Source organism: Scomber scombrus, chromosome 5 (genome assembly GCF_963691925.1).
Source record: "Scomber scombrus chromosome 5, fScoSco1.1, whole genome shotgun sequence".
Classification (NCBI taxonomy): domain Eukaryota; kingdom Metazoa; phylum Chordata; class Actinopteri; order Scombriformes; family Scombridae; genus Scomber; species Scomber scombrus.
The window spans coordinates 28,883,955-28,906,471 of record NC_084974.1 but is presented as its reverse complement, the minus strand read 5'-3'; the positions used below and the strand labels follow the sequence as shown (position 1 = coordinate 28,906,471).

General features: G+C 41.3%; 1 protein-coding gene across 5 annotated transcripts in view; it reads left to right on the top strand.

Annotated features, from left to right (window-relative positions):
• ets1 (v-ets avian erythroblastosis virus E26 oncogene homolog 1) overlaps positions 1–22,260 on the top strand; it is a 36,946-nt gene extending 14,686 nt beyond the window's left edge. For 4 of the 5 annotated variants that reach the window (XM_062419008.1, XM_062419010.1, XM_062419011.1 and 1 more), the window contains 7 exons: positions 10,159–10,278; positions 11,046–11,246; positions 11,556–11,633; positions 12,077–12,322; positions 13,756–14,016; positions 18,420–18,538; positions 18,945–22,260. In XM_062419008.1, the coding sequence (XP_062274992.1) occupies positions 10,159–10,278; positions 11,046–11,246; positions 11,556–11,633; positions 12,077–12,322; positions 13,756–14,016; positions 18,420–18,538; positions 18,945–19,160 (1,241 nt within the window). In that variant the 3' untranslated portion in view covers positions 19,161–22,260. The remainder of the gene's footprint in view (positions 1–10,158; positions 10,279–11,045; positions 11,247–11,555; positions 11,634–12,076; positions 12,323–13,755; positions 14,017–18,419; positions 18,539–18,944) is intronic. The other variant, XM_062419012.1, reaches the window with a different exon arrangement.
• The last annotated feature ends 257 nt before the right edge of the window (positions 22,261–22,517 follow it).

The following is a 22,517-nucleotide window of genomic DNA, read 5'->3' as shown; positions in this document are numbered from 1 at the left end:
ATCTTGCAAAACCATTTCGCAATGCTCACTCCCGCTTGCACTCAACTTGGGTGCACCCGGGTCAAGCTGAGTCTGCCAAGGAGCAGTTCACAAATTGAGACAAGCACATCTTTTCTCCACCTCTCTCTCTCTCTCGCACACACAGACACACACACTCATTGTTCTTGTTCACTCCTTGGTATTATCATGCTTACAAGATAAACATGCTACTAATGTTCTCACTGTTCCTGATTCCAAAAAAGACAAAACATTGATGCTTTCAACCTACAATGTATGTTGATTGGTCCCCCAGCAGAGTACCATGTATATATATTATTTTTTTAAACTTTATTTTTAAAATGTTCTTGAACACCTGCAACCACATGCTATACATACATACATGCAAAACACACTGAAGTGGTTTCCAGCCCACCTTACTATATTGTTTGTTTTCATTTGTGATGAAAGTGTAGCCAGTGTCAGCTTACTCATGGCCTGTCCTCTCTCTCTCTCTCTCTCTCTCTCTCTCTCTCTCTCTCTCTCTCTCTCTCTCTCTCTCTCTCTCTCTCTCTCTCTCTCTCTCTCTCTCTCTCTCTCTCTCTCTCTCTCTCTCTCTCTCTCTCTCTCTCTTTCTCTCTCTTTCTGTCTCTCTCTCCCAGCAGAGGTAATTCCTTATAAAAGGTTCACACACTTCCGAGGTCAGAGGTGCACCCAAACAAGCCTTCTAACGTTCCACCAAGCTTTTTATCTTTCTGTTCAGTGTTAAAGTAGTCAAATCCTCATATAGAACACTTACTTCAATGTAATCATGGCCGCTTATTATTGAGAGCATCATATAGTCATAATGAAAGTGTCAGCCCTGCAGATTACTCAGTATGGAAGGTGTTGGATTTGAAACAACTATCATTAAAGGTTATCTAAGTATAGGTTCAAAACTTAATACCAGAAAGTTGTCAACCGTTTACAGTATAAAGAGTTGTCTGTTTCAGACTTCAGTGACTCGTCCCTCTTTTACTTTCCTTCACTGTTCGTCGGGGTTCAGTGACTGACAGGAATGTTTGTGAGCATGCCCTGCTGGGTGGCATGCATGGAGGCATAGAAGGAGCAAGAGGGGGAGTCTCACTTTTATCTGATCAAAACACTGCTGTTTGTTATAGCTGGCGTTCCTGATGATTTTTGTTGAGAGCCCTTATATGGCATCTTGTTCCACCCCTGCTGCGTATGCACACAAGCACACACAGGCCATACCACACGGATGACAAAGGCATCAGTGACTTATCTCTCCTGGGGTGCCTCCCATGTCGGTACGGTGGGGAGAGGGTTAGTTTCTGTCAGAGCAGTCTTACATAAGCTTCAGATTTTTTTTTTTTTTTTTGCTTCGGTGTGTTTGTGTCAGCACTCCTTCAGTAGTGCAGTGTAATATATGCCAATGTTTGAGTGTGCATTGCTGCCTGGCAGCTGTGCAAACACTGTTTGGGTGATCCAGGCTTCTCTTGATGTGGTCTGTCAATGAATCGGGCCAAACGGAGCAAACAGGCCCATTTTTCATCTGATGTGCGCCATGTCAAACGGAGGGCGATATGGTTTGCCGGATCAAAACCTGATTAGTGAGCCCAGTGTTCAGTGCATCACCCATATTTCATTAGGTAGTGTTTGACCAGGCCATGTTTGTGCCTAGAGGGCAACAGATACCAGCGTCCTCAATAAGCCTCCCTGTGCTGGTCAGGCTTGTCAACAGACTGGGTGAGTAGTAGTAGTAAAGTGGCTGTCTGTGAATTTCCACAATGACCCTGTCTTTGTTTCTCTCTGGCACTGCTCATTGATGCCACTGTGTTACATCAAATGGGTTATCCCCCCCATTCAGTCAGCATTTCATTCATTGCTTTTTCCTTCAGCCAGTCATTCGCAATCTTGCCCATGTAAACATAAAACTATTATAGTGCGTAGGTCCTATCTTGGCGCTTCCCTGGTGACTACACGCCTTAATCTTTGCTTATAAAGCTTAGTCATAAAGTAAGGCGTGTTAGCAGCAGATACAGCAGTCTGCTAAATAGTAAGCATATGGGCCACAGAGAGGGGAGAGAGAGAGGGAAAGAGAAACAGAGAGAGAGAGACCTTCCCAAGGTGTGGCTGATTTGATGGTAGTAAATAGTCTTCGCTAAAAAATAAAGAGATTCAAATGATTAGAAAGTCCCTCACAGCAATCAGTCTTCAACAGCTTCTCATTTTACTCACACTCCGCGAAAAAGCCAACAACCAAAACAAAGGAAAATATGTTCCTTGGCGGGAGAAATAAAGCATTAACAAGCTTCTTTTGTAACAGACAACTCTTTTCAATCATTCACCCACCCACTCACCCAATTCACCCTCCAGTGTTCCTCCCACTCCTTTCCCTTTCTTCCCCTGCTTCTATTTCTCTCTGCTGGCCACATGAGTTTCTCTCATGTCACCTTGATGTGGTGTATAGTGCATTCCTTATGTTCGCACGTTGTCCCATCCCCACTCATTCCTTACTTGTAATCCCTGAGTCATGGCACTAGACGCCTGCTGCACCACACGCCACTGGCTGTCCCACGGTGCGTCTGTTTGGCTCGCTTACTGGTTTATGCTGCCACATGCCTCTCTCCTTCCTACATAACCAGTCAGACTGTGAACTCCTAACTGGCCTGACGCTGCCCCAGAATGGCTCCACAACCACCCACCCACGTATCTCCACATCAAACTTTTTAGGTCCTCTCGCTCTGTAGCTGTTTTCTATTTTATGGTTCCACATTTAGGAGCCGTGTTTCCTATAATGGAATGGAAAGTGGGCTAGTTTAGAAACATGCCTGCTTTGAGAATCAGTCCACCGTCCCGCAAGGCAGCAGGTTTGTTTCACTCACTGATGTTCATCTGTCCACAACGAGGCCGTGTCACTCATTCTGTTCAGTGTATGTTCCAGATTTTCTTCCCCTGTTTTCTCTTTTGTCTGCCTTTTTTCTGCACGCCACCTGTTTTTGAAGTCAGTAAGCATTGCGTGCTGCTTTTGTAATCAGGTGAACAAATGGGGGACAGGCACAGATTTTTATGTGTATCAGACCTAAAGTGTCAAATTTTGTATTGATTGATTGGCCTGCTGATCCAAAGACTGATAAAAAAAGGGTTTGTTTGAAGAGGTGGCAGACTCTGCTGTGTAGGTGCGACTCTGAGGCTCTAATGATGAGTTTTGACCTCAGTGACGCAGTCAGATGGGAGGCACATGTGTTCTGGCAGCCATGGAGGAGGTCGAGCAATGGGAAGTTTTTCGGCTGCCGTTGGGGTTGTTGCTATGAGAGTAAAAGCAGCTGGATTCCTTAACTTTGTCTGCCTGACCTCCCTCGTGTCTGCACTTTTTACATATTGAAATGAGTCGCTTTTACTGACTACATCTGGTGTAGGCCCACACATCCACAACATAATGAGAACTTGACAGTATTTGCTTACAGAAATGTCATTGTGTTGGTGGAAAATTAACTTTGGGCTTCACATAAATACTCATTAGAGATGCTCTGTTTGCTGGCTAAAACATGCATTTGTTTTATTTGTACTTGCATGGTAACAGGGTCAAAGTTTGAGTCATCGAGCAGGAATTGTACAAGATATGGTCATTGCTTTCATCATGATAAGTCACAATGTCAAATGAAGCAGCACGATATTCCCTGAAGTCCAGTCATTCTTTGATGGAGTGAGTCACAGTCTCTGCGTGCTTGTGTGTGTAAAAGAGAGAGAGAGCCAGCGAGAGAGAGATCTAGAGAACACACCATGAGCATGAGTTTACACATCTGCAATCATACGCGCATGTTGTGGAAATTACTTCCATCTCTTATTGCAAAACACTGAGTTGTAACTTTCCAGCTATCAAACTGTGGTTTACATCTTTTCATCAGCACAGTCAGCCAAAACTGAGGTGTTTCACACTGTCATGAAAAATAACACACATATCTTAAATAAGATAAAGAAAGAGAGATGTGGCCAGATGTTTGATGTTTTATACTCCTATTAGCCATGGAGCCTACACTGAGCTTAAAATAGAAGGGTAATTCATCATCTTGAGCTGAAACCATTTTGCCACTTAGACCACAAGTCATTTTTTGGTCACATTAGAGGAAAACAAGAAAGCTGTGAGAAGCACATTAGCGATTGTAAAACAGAGGTGGAATGTGAGGCTCGCAACATGAAAACACTGAGGTCTGGGGGGAATTTATTTATCAAGTATCCATCTGTCGCCCATAGCTCGCCTTCAAACAAGCAACAAGTTTCTTATACATGTATGATGTATAATTAGACCCAGCCATTACAAGACGTACATGCATGTGAGTACTGTATGTGTACAAAAGCACGGTCGAGTGGCTGTGTGTGAATATGTGGCTGTATAGTGTCCCACATAATTCACACTTATATCAGGAACCTGGTTGTGGTATTTATCAGTTTGGACTAAGAAATGGGGCAGGCCTCATGTTTTGTGGAAAAAATGCAATACACAGAGTAAACTGTTTGTCAGATATGTCGTGTGTTTGGTTTAATGCCTAAACAGTTCCTCCAGAGCATCCCCTGTCTGTTTACAACAGGGATGGAGCCTGGGAGTACAGCGAGCCTGGATACAGCGAGGATAACACCACCTGCACCCTCCAATACAGTAGTCTATGTCAGTTCTAGTTTTCCTGCCACAGTGTTAGGGAATATGCCTTGAACTGATGTATGAATCAAGGCTTTTGGATTAAGTAGTGCTTTTATTATAAATATTTAACATACAAGGAGGTCCTAAAAAACCTTAAAGTTGTGTGAAATTTGTCAGATCTTTGCTGCTGGTATATAATGTTAGTGCATATTGAGTTTTAGCTTTAAAAAAAACAAAAATATTGGTCTGCTTTCTCCAAGTAATAGAGAACTTGAAGATTGTGAAATGGGCTGTTGTGAAAAGTACATTATCGTTGCTCAACCTTTTGATACTTGAAGCATACCTAAAAGCAAGTCTTTTTCACACTGCTGAAGATCACAGAGCAACAAACTCTGTAGGCAGTTAAACAAGCAATAAGCAGCCAAATCCTGCTGAAAGTGCTTTGTCTCTGTTTCCCATCGTTCCCCTGGAAAATGAAAGCATTTCCATCAAGCTTTCAGCTGAAATATGTCTAGCGTCTGTTGGCGGTGGCGCGGATCATTTAAAACTCAGAGGTAATGTCATATCAAGCGCTCAGACTTTAGCATAAACAGTAGAGTTAATGCACTTTCACATCATAAGCTAATATGATTTCAGAAATGGAGGGAGTGGAAGAAAGAAAGACAGCAAGACAGCTATGGGGTATTTGTCTCACTTATTGTCTGCTTCAGTAGCCGGTGTGTCTGTGGTGGTGATGATCCTGGACAACTCTAGTTTCATGGTCAAAGACAGATGTCAGCAGTAGTGGCCTTGTCCTGTACAGCTGCTTTACAACACCACAGGCTTGTGCTGCAAGAGGGCAGCCAGAAGGCAGTGGTGGTGGCCTAAGAATAAAACTAGTGTTTCAGCACCGTTGTTCGTGAGGGTGGGATGGTCCTGGTTTGTGTGTTGGATCTGTCTAGGTTAACACTGTCCTGCTTTTGGAGCAGGCATGGTCTAGGTCTGGTCTGGCTTCATCACTTTGGCTTAAGCTAGCCTTACACTTCTATTCCTGGTTCTTGGCATTGAGATGGAAATCTAAACAGCAAAGCGGCTGACTGAACAAGCAGCCCTCTCAAAACTAGACTGCCACCCCGTCCTCCTCCTCTTACTCCACTGCAGCCCTCAGCCACCACTTTATCACCCTGTGGCGCTGAATGGGCCCCCTTCATGTTGGTCGGGTTTATGACCCTGCGTTCTCAGACCAGGGGTCCAGATACGGATCTCCATCAAAGGCTCTCTCTCAGATACCACTGTCACCTCTGGTCTGCTGTGTGTAGACTGGTCTGCCTTAAAGAGCCAATTATAAGTCCTTGGCAAGTAGCCAGTACCTCTGCTCCTTTCCCCTGCACTTTGTCGTGACCCCGCTCATATGTACCTGCATGTAGGGAAATTCAGGAAGGCCTTAGTGGTGGTTCTGAAATGTTTGACCCTCACCTGAACCCACAGTTCACCTCACTTCCCACAGGAAGTGGTAACTTAGCCACAGGAAATGGACTCTTGAACTGATTTTGAGAAATCCCACCATACGCTTCACCACAGAGGGGCATAGGCAGGCATACATACCCCTTTCAGATGTTGTCCTCATTTTTTTTCACAGCCCACTCCTCACACCAACACACACCCACTGATTGAATAAACTCTATAGGGCTATTTATAGCTCAATCGCATGATAGAAAGCATATTGTCCCTTATTTGTTGGGTCTGGTTGCCTGCTCTGCTCGTTTCATTGCATCATTCTGAGTGGAGGCAGGAGTCCAGGCTTTATGAATGAACCAAGTCTCTGCCAGAGGCTGGGAGATGGCACTGATCCCACTGTGATGTCACTCCAGAGACAAGGAGAAGAGAGGGAGCTTTATGAGACCTCACATTCATTCATCTGTCTCTTTCCCTCTCTGTGTGCCCACCCCCGGTTCTCTTGTCCTGTGATGGGCTCATATTACAGGCTAGTGACTCATCCCCCCTACTCAGTTACCCCTCACCCCCCTGAGATGCTCCCTCGCTATCTTCTCCAGCCCTGTCCTGCCCTACCCAGCCCTTCCTGTTCCAGTCCCATGGATTTTGGCTCCAGCCACAAGAAATCCCAATTTCACGCCCATGCTCTGGTGCACAGGCAAAGAAGTTTGCTAATTTAGTTCATGTGTGTGTATGTTTATATGCGTGTCAGTTTAACAACCTGAGGTGTCGAATACAACCTTCCTCTAAAGCTGGGTTGGGGCCTGGTCACAAGGGCAGGGCAGTAAAGGTGCACAGTCTGTCAGTTAGAATCCCCTGAGGGAAACATATCATCGTCGCACTCAGCACTCTGTCCATTACTCATATCATGGCAAGAGGGGAGTGGCAAATCAATACCTTTTTACTGTACATCCAGACTAAACATCAGTCTCACCTCATCAGTGATTCTTAAAATGATTCATCATTAGCAGAAATTGGATTTTATTTCATAATTTTCTCTGCAGACATTCTTTTTTACTCCCAAGTCTTGTTAGTGAAATGCGAATGCCATAATATTGCATGAGATTTACACCCGCTCCCACATTTCGTGAACTAAGTGGATGGGACTCATTTTGTGGACAGACCCACACTAATGTGGAAAGTGATGACTTGTGGATGCTCTAACTCTCAGTACATACTGACCATTCTGTTTCTAATGGGACTCGCAGGCATTGAAATCCTATCAGGACTTCATCATTTACTCAAGATTGTCTGGATCCTCGCTCCCCTCTCTCACTAATGGATGCACACTGTACATTAGCTCTGCCGCAGATAACTTTCTTATAGATCATTCACCATGGAGACTGTTCTATTATCAGTGCACATTTAGGTTTTGTGTTTGTCTTCCAGCGGTTCTGGGTCTGGTGTGCCACGTTTTTTAAGATTGAAATTCAAATTCAGTCTACAAAATCCCAACAAAGCAAACATACATACATTACTTACTATCGAGAAAGCGAAAGGATACATTTGTCTTTCTAGAAACTGTCACCTAACAGTTCAAACTTGTGCTTTGAAATACTTCTTGACAGTAAACAAAAGGCCACTTCAAACTCATTTTAAACAAGTGATTTAAAATAATACCAAAAGAAATCACACAAATTGCAGTTTGCATTTTAATTTGCTCTATAATCATGGTTCACATATTTCTGTCAGTAGAGTGGCTAATGGTAGTTCTCATGCACTTTGCTGTTGAATGTCTTTGATGGAGGATTTAGTGCTAAAGTGGGTTCAAGACTGTGTGGGCAAGTACAGGCTGGGTTGATAAAAGTGATGGGGAGGGAGGGGTGTAAACGGTTCGAAAGTGCAGCCAAACTCCACTCCATCCAGCTTAAATAAACTGCCACATTTCGCTTTTGCCTTCACATCAAAGCGCAGACTGTCTGAGCCCCAGTCCCATCTCAGTTTTCAGCCGTTTGCAACATGTACGTTTTTGCACTACCAACGCATCTTAAAAGACAGAATGAGCTCAGTAGAGACCCGGACAACCTTGCTGTCGGGGGTAACTCGTACACAAAGGCAGCTTGCTCAAGTCTTTATTTTCACTGTGAAACTGCATCGTTCACATCGATATGTGACCTGTGTCTGACAGTGCTCAAACTGAGGTCTTATGTGGGACTGTAAAACTGTTTATTTTCAGCTCCTCTACCTTGCTTTTACTCCTGACTGGAATGAATAACTTTGTGTTTGTTCACCAGTGTAACTGACAGTAATATATTATTACAGGCCCAATTGAATCACAGCAAGAAGCAAAGAGCTCTTGTCTGTCCTCTGCCTTGGGTCTGTTGTAGGGCTTTTTTTTTCTTTAGAGAGAGAGAGAGAGAAAAAGAAGGGGGGAAAAAAAGTCAAAAGACTGAAAAAAGAAAATGGGAGACCTAATTTTACAAACAGCCAGACAGACATTGGTTACATGGGCGAAGGAGGGACAGCTGCTGTGCATTCCAGACGAGGTCGAGACGTCAGTGAGTGGTGAAAACAAGCATGAACTGTATGTTGCCCCAGTGTACTGCTGGCAGATAAAACCACCAGCCAGTGGAGATGCCAGAACATCTGGGTTCGAATGGCGAATGGCGGTGCTGTGAGAGAGAGGGGGTGACACAACTTTTCCCCACCATTAGTTTGCCTTCTAGCCGAGCCTCCTGTGATCTGGTTTTTAACGATTTTAATTGACACGCAATCAGGACAGACAGGAAAAATTAACTGAAAACAAATACATGCTGTAAATATTCAAAAGCTGTTTTAAATGCATGATTTATAACCTGCTGAGCCCGCAATATATCCTGTTGTGGTCTATGAAAACTGTATGTAATGACGTTTACCCCCCAGGCTGATGGGACAAGATAATATCTTTATGTCATACTGCAGATTCTAACAAATCACCATATATGTCTGTCTTTGTTGTGTAGGCGCTTTGTGGGCACTTTGCAGATTGAATGATGAAGACATGCCAGTTAATTGGTACTCTAGAGACTTTTTGTGTCTATTTACAAGTCATTTGTTGAGTCTTGGCCCGATTAGTTTTTAGCAGTCTATTCTAGTAGTAGTGGCCTGGGGGTCTTTCCCCTTCTTCCCACATCATCTCCCCTCCTTTGTCCCCTTATCCCACACTTCTGTAGCCTGGTCAGCCTAATTAGATGAGTGCGAGTCATCAGGCACTGTTTAAAGCCATCAAAGGGAGTTCTGTTCCCCACTGGATGCCCACTGGCTGTGAGTAGAGAACAGTAAGTCTAGTGTGTGGCTGAGACCCTCGAGACAGCCCACCCCCAGCTCTCCTAGCCACCCGCTAGCAGCCATGGTGACATCATCACCTCATCCCTCGACCCTTGACCTCTCTCAGTGTTTGACCCCATGCTTGGTCCAGCGACAGTAGGCCCACTGTGTAGGGGCAACACGGTAGGAGGGCTAGAAGGGGTCATGGTGTCACTGATGGGCACCAGGCGCTGCACTCCCACCCAGGAGGTGCAGGTCGGAGAGAGATGGTGTTTGCAGAATTAGCAAATAAACGTGTGTGTTTAGTTTAATGCAAAGTGCTAGATGAGTGGGATTTGCCGTAGCAGCCTGCCAGAAATACCAGAAACTGTAGACTATTGTGAGAAAATGTTGCATGACATTTTCTGAACTGGTCTTAGTCATCTACATCCAATGGAGTGGCGGCTCTTGTTTAAATAGATTGGACCTAATATGGAGACAGTGTCTGTCTAGACGGGATGCAATTGTTGAGCAGTGTTGTTAATCATGGTCAGATACAACTGTGTTGATTTTGTTTGAATATGTAAGTGTGTGTGTTTTTGTGTGTGTGTGTGTGTGTTGAATTGAATCATACAAGTCTCTTTCCCGCATTCTCTCTGTCTCAACTAAATTTCAATGGTATGAAATAAAATACCTGATGTATTGCCATAGCTTGGGTTGTCAATAATAATTAAAGCGGTATATGATGTTAACATATAAATAATTATAATCCCACGTTATATAGATAACGCTATAGTTCAAAATAATATCATAAATCATTGTTCTTTGTCATTTGTGATATACAGATCCGGAGTGTGGAGATGTCCCCCTACTAACTCCTGGAAGTAAAGAGATGATGTCCCAGGCCCTGAAGGCCACATTCAGTGGCTTCACCAAGGAGCAACAGCGGCTGGGTATTCCCAAAGGTAAAACTGCCAGCTGCTTGTACTCTCATTAGTCTCTGTTAACATTTTCATTGAGGAAAATTACGCACATCTTCTCAGTAAAGCATGAGCACTCAAAACCAACTCAACTTGTCACATGTGACATATTCATCAGAAGACATTTCTTAGAAGGATTCACTGAAAAACCAGGAGACACCCAGTTATTTTAGTGGCCTTACTGTTATTTTAGTAACCTTACATTACATACATTTCAGTCTAGGCAGACTTACTGACTGCAACATCATCAGAATGTAGATGCAAAATCATACAGTAAAATAATGAGTTAGCTTCCCGAATAGAGGCTGACCGCAGAGCCTCTTCATGCTGTTTGGAAACAGCAGGGTTCTTAGTATCTGTCTATGTAATCATACTATATCTGCAAACTATGGTTTTGGCTTGTCATTACCACTGATGTTCACATCAATTGCTGCTTGGTCGAATAGTTAGGGGCAGGTATATTAACCACAAAAGAGCGGTGAAACTTGACAGCATAACCAAAGATTCCGATTTTCTCACAGTGAAAACAAAGCTAATACATAATGTGTTGCAGTTGATAGTACCACAACCAGAAAAAAGGAAATGTATTCTGTATTGTCACAAGTTGACATGAATGCTTGAATAAAAGTATGTGTAGTATATGCGGAATATAAATATAAATATATTTTTAAAAAGTATAAAAAAAGCACCTTTTATACTACTAAGTTACTTTAAATAAAATAATTGGTATACAATTGTGATTCTCTCTTCAGATCCCAGACAGTGGACGGAAAACAATGTCGCTGAGTGGCTAACATGGACAGTGAACGAGTTCAGTCTGAAGAATGTTGACTTTGACAAATTCTGCATGAACGGAGCCAGCCTGTGTGCGATGGGGAAGGAGCGCTTCCTGGACTTAGCACCTGACTTTGTGGGTGACATCCTCTGGGAACATTTAGAAATGCTTCAAAAAGGTAAGCCCACATTGACATATATATTTTCTGATTATAATGCATTAATAAGATGGGTTGCAGTACAGACTCTTTTTTTCTCTTTTTCTTTCTCACTTACTATATGTGAGAATAACCCACACCACACAGGGTGATATCACCACTTGCACCAATTTAGGACTGTGTAGGCATTCACTATAGTAACAGGAGTCAAACAGGAAGACGCAATTTAGCTCAGGCCATTAATTTTTGATAATGCTGGATGCAGTTACATGATACATGAAATCAATGGAGTGGTCACTGATGCTCGTTCTCTATCTATTTTTCATGAAGAGGATACAAAGCATTACCCCATCAATGGACTGACCTCCAACTTCCAGGAATCCCGTTATACCTCAGACTACTTTGTCAGTAAGTACTCATCACACTTATTGTCAATCACTGCATAATGGCACATGCTTAGAATATGTATGAATGATTTAGAGTTATGAATAAAAGAGAATTTAATGTTAGAAAAATTGATTATTTCTTATTGCACATGATCAAATTATTTTTTGGGTGTGGATAACCCAAAAATATAACCAGTACAGCTTTGCAGCTATAGGTAAATATTGGTCTTAACTCATAAGAAAAAAATATTGCATCAGGATTTGGCAAGTTTGATGCATGTTTAATCAGTAATCTTGTCTAAAATGTACAAGATTCATCTAATGCACTCAAGACTTCTCACTCAGTGGGTAGCAGTTCAACACAAGACAGCTGATGACTCTCCTAAGATAGATCTACCTCCGCTGTTTTGTGCCTGAATTTCCTGCCCTGCCCTCTATCTACACATATTCCCTTTGTTTCTCCAGGCTATGGTGTTGAGCATGCTCAGTGTGTCCCTCCTTCTGAATACTCAGAGCCCGGCTTCATCACGGAGTCCTACCAGACGCTTCATCCCATCAGCTCAGAGGAATTGCTGACGCTCAAATACGAGAGTGAATACCCTGCTGTCATCCTACGGGACACACCCCTCAACCCTCTGCAGGGGGACTACTTCTCTGTCAAGCAGGAGGTGGTATCCCCCGACAACATGTGTGTGGGACGCCTCAGCAGAGGTGAGAGGTCATACATTAGCTATGAGGAACAGATTTGAGTACTGTAGCATGGAGAGAGAGAGAGAGAGCAGTGACTTTCTGTTGCACTTAACAGTTTGGATTGAGTGCTTGATAAATGTGTCTGTGTGTGTGTGTGCGTGTGAATGTTAAGTGTTTCTGTGGGTGAGTGTGTGCGTGTGATTGTGCTGAAGCTACCAGAATCTTGTCATGCCACATCAGTGTGTATGTATTAGAAGAGAAGAAAAACAGGGCGTCTGGTAGGTTTGTGGTTCAAACAAACCCGCCTCATATACTCTAACGGGGTTTGGAAAAAAAAAAAAAAAACCTCTATTGTTTTTGTCAGAGTGATACACGAACAAAGCCGCAACAAATTCTCTTCTTGCTGCCTGTCCTTTATGTAAAATAGTTCAAGTGGTGTAACCTTCAAGAATTTTTTTTTTTTTTCTCGTTTGTCTTGGCCTCTTTTCCTCGACTCAACCTTATACTTCTGGGTAAGGAGATAGAGGTGTCATCCTCAGCTAGCGAGCGTGGGGTTTTCTCACGAAGTCGTTTGCTTTTCTGTATGCGCAGGCTTGTTTTCTCTCCCAGTGATAGTTTACAGAGGAATTAGCAGCATGGTTTACATTTATAGCCATAAAGCTAGGATTTTCTTCTCACAAATCCCCAGCTGCATAAATGAATAGCATGTGCCATGTACACTATACAAGCCTCCCTCCAGTGCTTTAGGCATTTGCCTGCAAGGTATGAGGTCCAATCCTCATGCCTCACACATACCGAGGCTTTTCAGCATTGCATTGTGCTCTCCCATCATGGGAAAGTATTTCGTAGCACAACTGATATCCACATGTGGCTTCAATTTCAGCAGTTGAAGATTTCAGCATCAGTCGAGGCGCTGCATTATCTGTCATTTGTTAATGACTCACCATTGAAAGGCTCCTCTTATCTTTCCCAAGGCCAAAAATAGCAAGGCAATTTGTGTGATTGTCTTCAATTTAAAATCAAATCCAAATGGTGGTTATACGAGTGAAATTAGGTGTGAAATAGGGAGAAACATGGCACCATAGAGAACAACGGAACATAGTGAGAAGGAGCTACTCTCCAAGGTGTTTTTAATGTCACTTTCAGAAATGATCAGCAGCTATAAAAAAAAAACCCATACCAATTTAAATTCTTATGCATTCAAGTGTATTTATTTAAAGAATAGTTACACGTCCATTCTTTAAAACAAATTCAGGCTTTATGACATTTTTAACTGTGATGTGCTTTTAAATTTACAAATTACATTTTGCAGCTTTGTAACAATTTGATTTCTCTCTTTTTGGAATGAATGACTCATTGTTCTTAAAGCATCTTTTGAACTTATAACCATAAACTCGATCTATTAACTTATGCATTTCTTTTTGTGCATTTGCCCTTTCCACTCTTCCTCTCAGGTAAACTCGGTGGCCAGGACTCCTTCGAGAGCATTGAGAGCTTTGAGAGCTGTGACCGACTGACCCAGTCATGGAGCAGCCAGTCTTCATTCAGCAGCCTGCAGCGGGTACCTTCATATGACAGTTTTGACTCAGAAGACTACCCCACCGCTTTGCATGGCCACAAGCCCAAAGGCACCTTCAAAGACTATGTGAGGGAGCGCTCAGACCTCAGCAAGGATAAACCCGTCATCCCAGCAGCGGCACTGGCAGGATACACAGGTAAGATGTCGAGAGATCTTTATACATCATACATACAATACCAAGGCCCACATACTGGTACACCTAAAAGAAATAAGGACATTTGTTTTTGGTGTCACACAAATGTAACAAGATGTAGAACTATGTTAAACTACACATACTTTATGCCAACAAGCCTGCTTCTAAATAAACTGCACTAGTGGCAAATAAAAAGGAAACTGTTTCAAAAGACTTGATGGAGAGTAAGCTCCGACATGATGGAGGTTTAAGCTTTTCATTTAAAGCATTATGTTTGTGTTTTGGTTCATGTTTTGTTTTTCTAGCTTCAAAAGAAACCGTGTTCTGACATTCACCTTTTAAAAAAAAAAAAAAAAAAAAAAGAAGATATATCAAGACGATACAAAAAAAAGAGCCACATACTTCGTCACGTATTTTCACAGAATGTATCGTAAGAACAGATTGATGTTGGGTCAAATCAAATTTTTCCAATACTGTGAACATCACAAACAAAATTGAATTTCCAAATATAGCAGAAGTCTCAGCAGTGGATGTCTCCAAAGCAAATAAAAGCCGAATTATTGGTCGCATTGCTAATTTTTTATTGTAATTTGCGTGCAAGTCCCAATCAAGATGCATAATACAACCACTTCTATAAGGAATAAAATTCAGCGCAACTGTAACACACTTGTTGCTGCTCTGCAAAAGCCCCAGATATGAGGGTGCCTTAATGCACTGCTTTTAGACCAAAAGAAAAAAAAACACCTTTTTACCCAAGCCACACGAGTCATACATTACAGGAAACAAAATAGATTTTGCTCGTACCCTGTTCTTTTTCTTCAGTTTTCTCTCTTTCTCTCTCTCTCTCTCTCTCTCTCTCTCTTTTCTTACTCTCCTTTTGTTCTGTCTTCACTTCTCATCTACCTCCTTGTTATCTGCAGCCCGCATCTCAACCTATTTTTTTCCAGGTCGTCCTAGCAACGCTGGTGAAACATAGAAATTATGCCTGCCCCTGCACATAACACCAGAGTGAAATTATCTCTTCATCTCATGAGGCATCTTCATACTTGAACATGCTCAAAGGAGCTGGTTTATGTGTGTTCTCCAAGTTGAATAAGATGTGGAGATATATACGCATGCTCCTCTAAAAGCAAATGCACTATTTTTGAGTCTGTCATGGTTTATGCTCTTGAAATAGGTACATGAAAAAAAAAAGTGTTGCTACATTTAACAGTTTACCAGGATGTCTTCTAAATGTTGCATCTATAATTACACAAAAGTAGGAAACACATAAATAACTTCAAAGCATTTCTGAAACTGTTAAACACACATCCCAATGTTAATGAACCTTTCACACATATGGATGGTACTTTCTAAATCATGCATTGCATAAGAAAATAAATATGAAGTGTAAGTTGAGCCATTTGAAAACTGGATTATGAAGAGATTTAAACACAGATAGAGAGTAGACGCTGAATCGCGCCAAACAGTTTGGGACTTTCTCAGCTGTGTTTAAATGATAATCACAAGACTGAGAGATTGCCAGCATTGGAGAAAGGGGAAATCCAGGCGAATTCTCAACGTCACTAACAATGCATACATCAGATCTCAATGGACTGTCCCAAAGTTGGTATGCACAAGTTAATTGGTCATCTGTATGGTTATTAGTTCAAAAGACGCTCATAGAACAATGAGTCATTCATTCGTAATGATGTTGGAAAGATGTTGTAATGTACATATAATCAAATAATGAAGAGTCTAAGAGTCTAAAAGCCCCTCTAGTGATCATTAGAAGCAGCGACGCTCCCCAACACACTCAAATGTAGAAGATAATGTATCATCCACACACACACACACACACACACACACACACACACACACACACACACACACACACACGCTATGGTTCTATCGTCCTTGATGAAGTTTCCTTTGACAGAAATCTTGGTGTGTTATATCAAATTTTGAACTTAACCATGTGGAAATATCTTATTCCACCACTTTTGGAAATGCACATTCCTTACATTCTGACTCCATTTACCACTTCAATCCGACATCTGACGTATCAGTTATTATGTCAGGATAGATGACTCCAAAGAGCTCATGTGTGAAAAGCCTGGTGAGTGTTTCCAGCTTAATGCATAGTAATGTATTCTCACCGAGGGGGAATGTGCTTCCTCTGAGCTTTTACACAATCAGAAAGTGAAAGATGCTTTTCTGAAAGAGAAAAATGTCAGGCAGTCTACTCTTATCCTGGCTGTTACTAAGAGCAGTGTAAGGAGGCTGTAGGCCTCTCAAAGATGGAAGTATTTTATGTATAAGTACCATGTTTGTGTGCCTGTGTGTGTGTGTTTGTATGTGTGTGTGTGTGGTTGAAGAAATAAAGGAACAAAAGGGAGAACAAGAGAAAAAAACAACCTAAAAAAAAAAGAAATCAAACCTTAAAATAAAAAAATAAAAAACAACTTTTGTAAAAATCCAAATTGACGTTTGACGACAGCATGACAGCTTGCTCTGCTCAACTTCCTGTCCCAGTCACAGGGTGACAGGTGACACTTGTAGCGAGGACAGGGAGCCTGATAAGGCTGCAGAGAGATAAGTGAGGCTCTATTTGTCATATACGTGGTTTCCTGTGACAATTCACCCTGTGTACCTCAGCCTACAGTAACACCAGGCAGCCTTACAACATGGTGAAGCCTCAGTCTGTATCATAATGCTTTGCCCTCTATTTCCTAGTCTCACAAGTACAAAAATACAAATGAATCATTATCAGGTTCTTTATTAAGTGAAAATATTAGTTTTAAATGTAAGAATCACAATTCATATAGTTTTGTGTTTAAGATAAGATCCTATATTAGTTTGGGCTGTACCCTAACCCTCACTTTAGCTCTATATATGCTCAAGATTAATTTAGCGGTCCAAGGGTCAGAGACTTAACGCTGCTGTGAATGTGACCCACCACCCCATTCACCATTTTGGCACACTGTATGCTTATTCAATGAGGCCCATTGTGCATGGAGACTCGTAACATATTTTTGGAAACTTTTATTTTTTTTTATAAAGGGGTGCCTACATTCTGGCGTGAGAGCACAGGGGGCTGGGTGCAGACGTTTGGAATGCGAGTCAAAGTTCTGTGTCTGAAAGAGACCCAGTGTTGCAGCCCTGTATTTTCCAAAAAGTCGGGGTGGCTGTTGTCAGGCACCTTTTCCAATCCTAACCCGGAGTAAAGAGTGCCTCAGAAATGCAATTTCAAGAGTACAACCCACGTGTCTGTTTCCCTTAAAGCTTTTGTTTGTGTTGTATAAGGGTACATTTGGTTTTCTGAGGCACTCGACCGAGGTGACTTTTTGCTTAGCTTCAGTTTTGCTGAGGCGGTATGCTGCATAGGCAGGTGTGATTTCAACATGCGAGCCTCAAAGTGGGTGGGTTAGTGCATATGCTGAAAAACCACAAGATCAAAGTGTGCTGCAGTGAATCTAGCTCAGAAACAAAACCAGCCTTTTTTGGTGTTGTTCTACTCCCCCTCTTTTTAACACGAGTTGTAAAAACACTTAAGTTCTGTTTTAACTACTCATTATATTACTCTTTATTTATCAATTAATGCATTCCACCATATTATTATAGATCACTTAACAACCCCTCTCACTCTCACACAGACAGACACACAGTCTGTATTCAAGTCCTAAAGATGTTTCTGAAGTCTAAAGGCAGCCCCTCTTATTTTTAACTAGTGATTTCATCAGTGTGGAACTCATACAGACACAGACTCTAGATTCACATACTGCACAGGGCAACTGGCAGACAAGGGAATACATGATGAATGGGACTGTTGTATTGAGGAGGACATTTGGTTCCACTGCTGTACTTCAGTCTGACCCAGATTAGAAGGTTTACTTTGTCTCTTCTCAGACCTAAATGAATAATTGGCATGAATATGTAATGCTTTTATACATAGCTGAAGTATAAAGGAGTATATTCCTCCTTTTGTCTTGGGTTGTACTTTTTTTTTTTTTCAAATAGCTTCCACCTCCTCTTCATCTTTGCAGCACATTAGCAGAGATTCTGCATGACTCTAATGTGCCTCACTGCTCTTATCTTTGTAATGCACATACTTCATACCACTCCTTGAACCTCTTAAGTTGCATTTAACTTTAACATATATGAGATAAAAATGCAATATTATATATAATAGTATTTTTCAGCTGTCAACAAGTAATAAGACTGCAGAACTTGAGAGCACTCGCTGAATCTGGATGTCTAGCAAAGTGTGATCTTAAAGTCACACTTTGCTAATAAATCCTCACAAAGCGTCTACACCAACAACAATGTGTTTCCTCAAGTCTCAATAGCCGTTCTTAAAAAGCGCTCCGTCTCTTTCTCTTTCTCTCTCTCTTTCTCTTTCTCTCTCTCTTCCATCTGGTCTACAGGCAGTGGCCCCATCCAGCTGTGGCAGTTTCTCCTGGAGCTGCTGACCGACAAGTCTTGCCAGTCCTTCATCAGCTGGACAGGCGACGGCTGGGAGTTCAAGCTTTCTGACCCAGATGAGGTGAGAGGTTGTGACCCCCTCTGGTCACCGGCACATGTGATGGGAGGTCCTAAGCGGTTAGCCAGATGAACAAGATGTCTTCGTTCTTTGTAAACAGTTTGCATGCCTTCCTTGGCTCAATTATTATTATTAGTATTATTATTAGCATTTTCTGTGGAAAGGCTAGAAGTGTACCGCTTTATTTCAAAATAACTTCAATATACCAAAAGCCAAAGTAGTGTTCTTGGATGTTAAAACATCTCTGAATTGTTTTGCCAGCATGTATTGATGTAAATAAATATGTTAAATTAGGTGACCAGATTAAATTAAAAAGCAAGATTTTAAAGTGGTTGGTTAATTAGTTGTATGTAGTTTTTTCAGTGGTTAATGGCTCATAGTAACCATCTCATTCCCTGTGTTGTTACAGGTTGCTCGGAGGTGGGGAAAGAGGAAAAACAAGCCCAAGATGAACTACGAGAAGCTGAGCCGTGGCCTGCGCTACTACTATGACAAGAACATCATCCACAAGACATCAGGGAAACGCTACGTCTACCGCTTTGTCTGTGACTTAAAAAGCCTGCTGGGGTACACTCCTGAGGAGCTGCATGCAATGTTGGACGTAAAGCCCGATACGGACGAGTGAAAGCAAAGATTAAAAAAAGAAGGTGAAGACAAAACTTAAGAAGCGACATGGACTGGGGCTCATAAAGTGGTCTTAACTGTTCGATAGAGTCTGTATACCATTTTTTTGGGGACCAAAAATGTTTTAATGACTAACTGTGGTCTTTGTCATCTTTGAAGCTCTTGTCTCCCAGACCATGTTTTAAAAGAAGGCACAAGCCAAAAAAGCCTGTATTCATACCCTGTTGCATTTGAGATGTGTGTGTGCGCATGTGTGTGTGAGCGTGCGCGCCTGTGTGTGTGTGTGTGAGCCTACGTATGTGTGATATATACCGGTATTATTTAGCGGCTCGAGGCAGATGGAGTGCTATCAGGTAGAGTTCAGGTTCCGTTCTGCCTAAGCAGCACAGCGGCGAGACGGGAGGAGGCAGAAAGTCAAGAGAGGGAAAGAGAAGAATCAAATGATTAATGTCATTGTTGGGGAAAATGGAGAGTGGGTGGAAAGTTCCCTCTAAGAAAATGGTTGCCAAAAGTAAAAAAACCGAACCGAGGAAGGTATAATGTCATATTTACATACTGTACATGCTCACTGTTTCTCTTTTGCAAGGAAAGAGTTTTCAGCTTTGACCAAAAAGCGTCATTTATAGTCTGTTGTTTGAGGAGCGTATGCTTGTGCCAGTATTATATTATTGATGTTGAAAACACCCAATGTAAACCTACCAGGCATATATTGGAAAAGAAAGAGTATTTTTCTTATGTTGTCAATGAAGGTATTACAGTGGAACCAAACATTAGATGCCAAGTTTAATTGCTCTGTTCTCAAGAAGCCTTAAACTGAAATGTACTGATTCGTTATCAGACAACACTAGAGACTCTGGCCCTGTGCTTTTTAGGGCGTGAGGACCCGGTGAGATCACTCATACCAAGAGTGTCTGATAGACAGACAACTGAAAGTAGCCGTTGCTTTTGAAACTGATGCTTTCACCTTTACGTACATGTTTGCCACCGTGTTAGACACACACATATTGTGACTGAAACTTATGCATTTTTTTTGCATATACCACCAGTATTAGCAAACTGTAGACAATCTTTGTGGGGAAATTCAGGAGTCCTTGGTGGGAGTTGTTTAATGTGCAGATTAGAAGTATAATTTGTCAATTCACTGTCCACGTTAGCGTTGCTTTAGAAGTGTTTGAATAGTCCTCTGTCTGTCTGTCTGTCTGTACAATAAAATCACAAGTGAAGTAGTTGAGGAAGGGATTTTTAAAAAGTCCTAAGAATGTCAGTGTTTTTTTCTTTTTTCATCATGCAGTAAACAGTGGATGCAGTATTTTGTGAAGGTACAGTGCACGAAAAAGGGAAAGGCGATATAAAAAAATGTTGACGTCAGAGAGAATCAGGAGCTGTATGTGATAGATGGAGGTCATTGAAAGGAAAAATGTGGATGCTGCAGGTAAAGATCGCTTGTGAGGTCTGACAGAGAGTGACTGACTTGGAGGTTAGCATTACATGTGTTGAGTACTGAGGACTCTTAGATGATACCATCACAAATGGAGACCTATTAAGACTAGTGGTAGACATTTAATATTTACATTCCAGTGTTACTTATCTATATTAGGCTCATAGTAAGTAACCCATGTATGATTCCACTCATATATGTGCAGTTTGCTCTGAATACATGCTTTAAGATTCACTGGTTTCATATGAGCAAATTGGCAGCAGTTTCCTCTCAACAGTGGGAACAGTGTCTGTACACTGGCCTTATGGGAAATGCCAAAGTCGAATATCATCTTAGGATACAATGTTATTGTTTACAGTGGCTGAATGTTACCCATATGGATGAAAATAGCTTTTGAGATGTCTATTTGTACAGATTGTATTTCATAATGCTTTATTGAGACCCAGATTACACAAATAAGCAAGAGACAAAGCAGGAATAATAACCAAAACCCATGTGAGGTCTTTGGCCACGGTGCTTTGTGTATCGTCCACAATGTTGGAAGACAGGGACCAGAATTCTCTCACATTCTTTAGAAAGTGTTGACTTTTCTTTTATCTTTTGTTAATATGTTGGAAAGCACACAGCTTTAGGACAAAGAGAAACGCCTTTCGCTGATAGGGGTTTCCCACTGATTGCGTAAAAGAGATGCTGTGTATGTTCATGATGTGAAATCGGTAAGAACCTCGTCCATCATCATCATCATCATCATCTTAGCAGTGACTCACAAATTCTCACCTATGCTTTTCATCCAACACAGATAATTGGATCTCCAACTCCAACAAATTTGGTCATAAGCTGCACTGTACTTTCATTCTTTTTCTGCACATTGATGTCAAGGTTTCAAAACACTGTTGTTGTTTTTTTTTTTTTTTTGTATTGTTCAGGTTCTTTTTTTTCTGATGTCAGTGTTTTATGTAAGAGAGAGCTTTACAGATTTAAAAAAAAACAAACATGTGTAATGGTTCAATATGGAAAAAAAAGTTTTTGTTTTCAACACAAAGTCAGACAGTTGTTTAGTGTGGTTGGCTTCAAAAAGATTAATGTGCAAAGAGTTAGCATACTGTTACCTAAAATGTTAATATTTTGAAAATTATTTTGTCTATCATTAAATGTCACAGATTACAATCTACTGCAGGAGTTGTATAAAGAAATTCTGTTGGGTAATACAGTACATACCAATAGTGGCATATGCATATCTCAGAATGGATTCAGAAGGAAAAACATTTTTGTTTTCATGTTTTTTGTATATTTTATAGTGTCTCTGTATTTTTGTTATGAGATCATTTTTATTGTATTTAGTTCACAAACATTTGAATATTTTTCAATAATTTATATTTTATAAAAGACAAGAGACGCAGACAGCTGGTGCTTTCATGGGGATTTAAAAGGTAGCGCAGGACAAAATAATGTAGCGATTATTTTTGTTTTGTTTTTGTTTTTGTTTGTTGTTGTTTTTTTTATTCTTTTTTTTTACATAGAAAATAGACCTGTCTGCTAGAGAAAAAAGGCTGATGCTGGCCCATCAATGATTTCTGCTGGAAAGGTTTTATAAACTGTAGCTTCTATTTCTAAAATGTACTTAATGTACTTCAAAATGTTATAAAATATATGTGAACAAAGATTTCATAATTGTGTGTGTCGTTACTGCTTTGAGAGAATATGAATCTCATTAAGAGATGTTAAGAACCATCCACAGTGTGCAGTAAATATTAAAGCTAGATGGATTAAATGATTGGTTCTAACTCAAAGTGGCACAAGCTGTGTCAGATTGTTCATACAAATCTGCCCTTTGTTCTAATCAACACACTCTGGTTCTTCAAAGGAGGCCTAGGTTCCCTTTGAAATGCAAGCGGGCCATGGTGTGTCCCAGTTTAACGA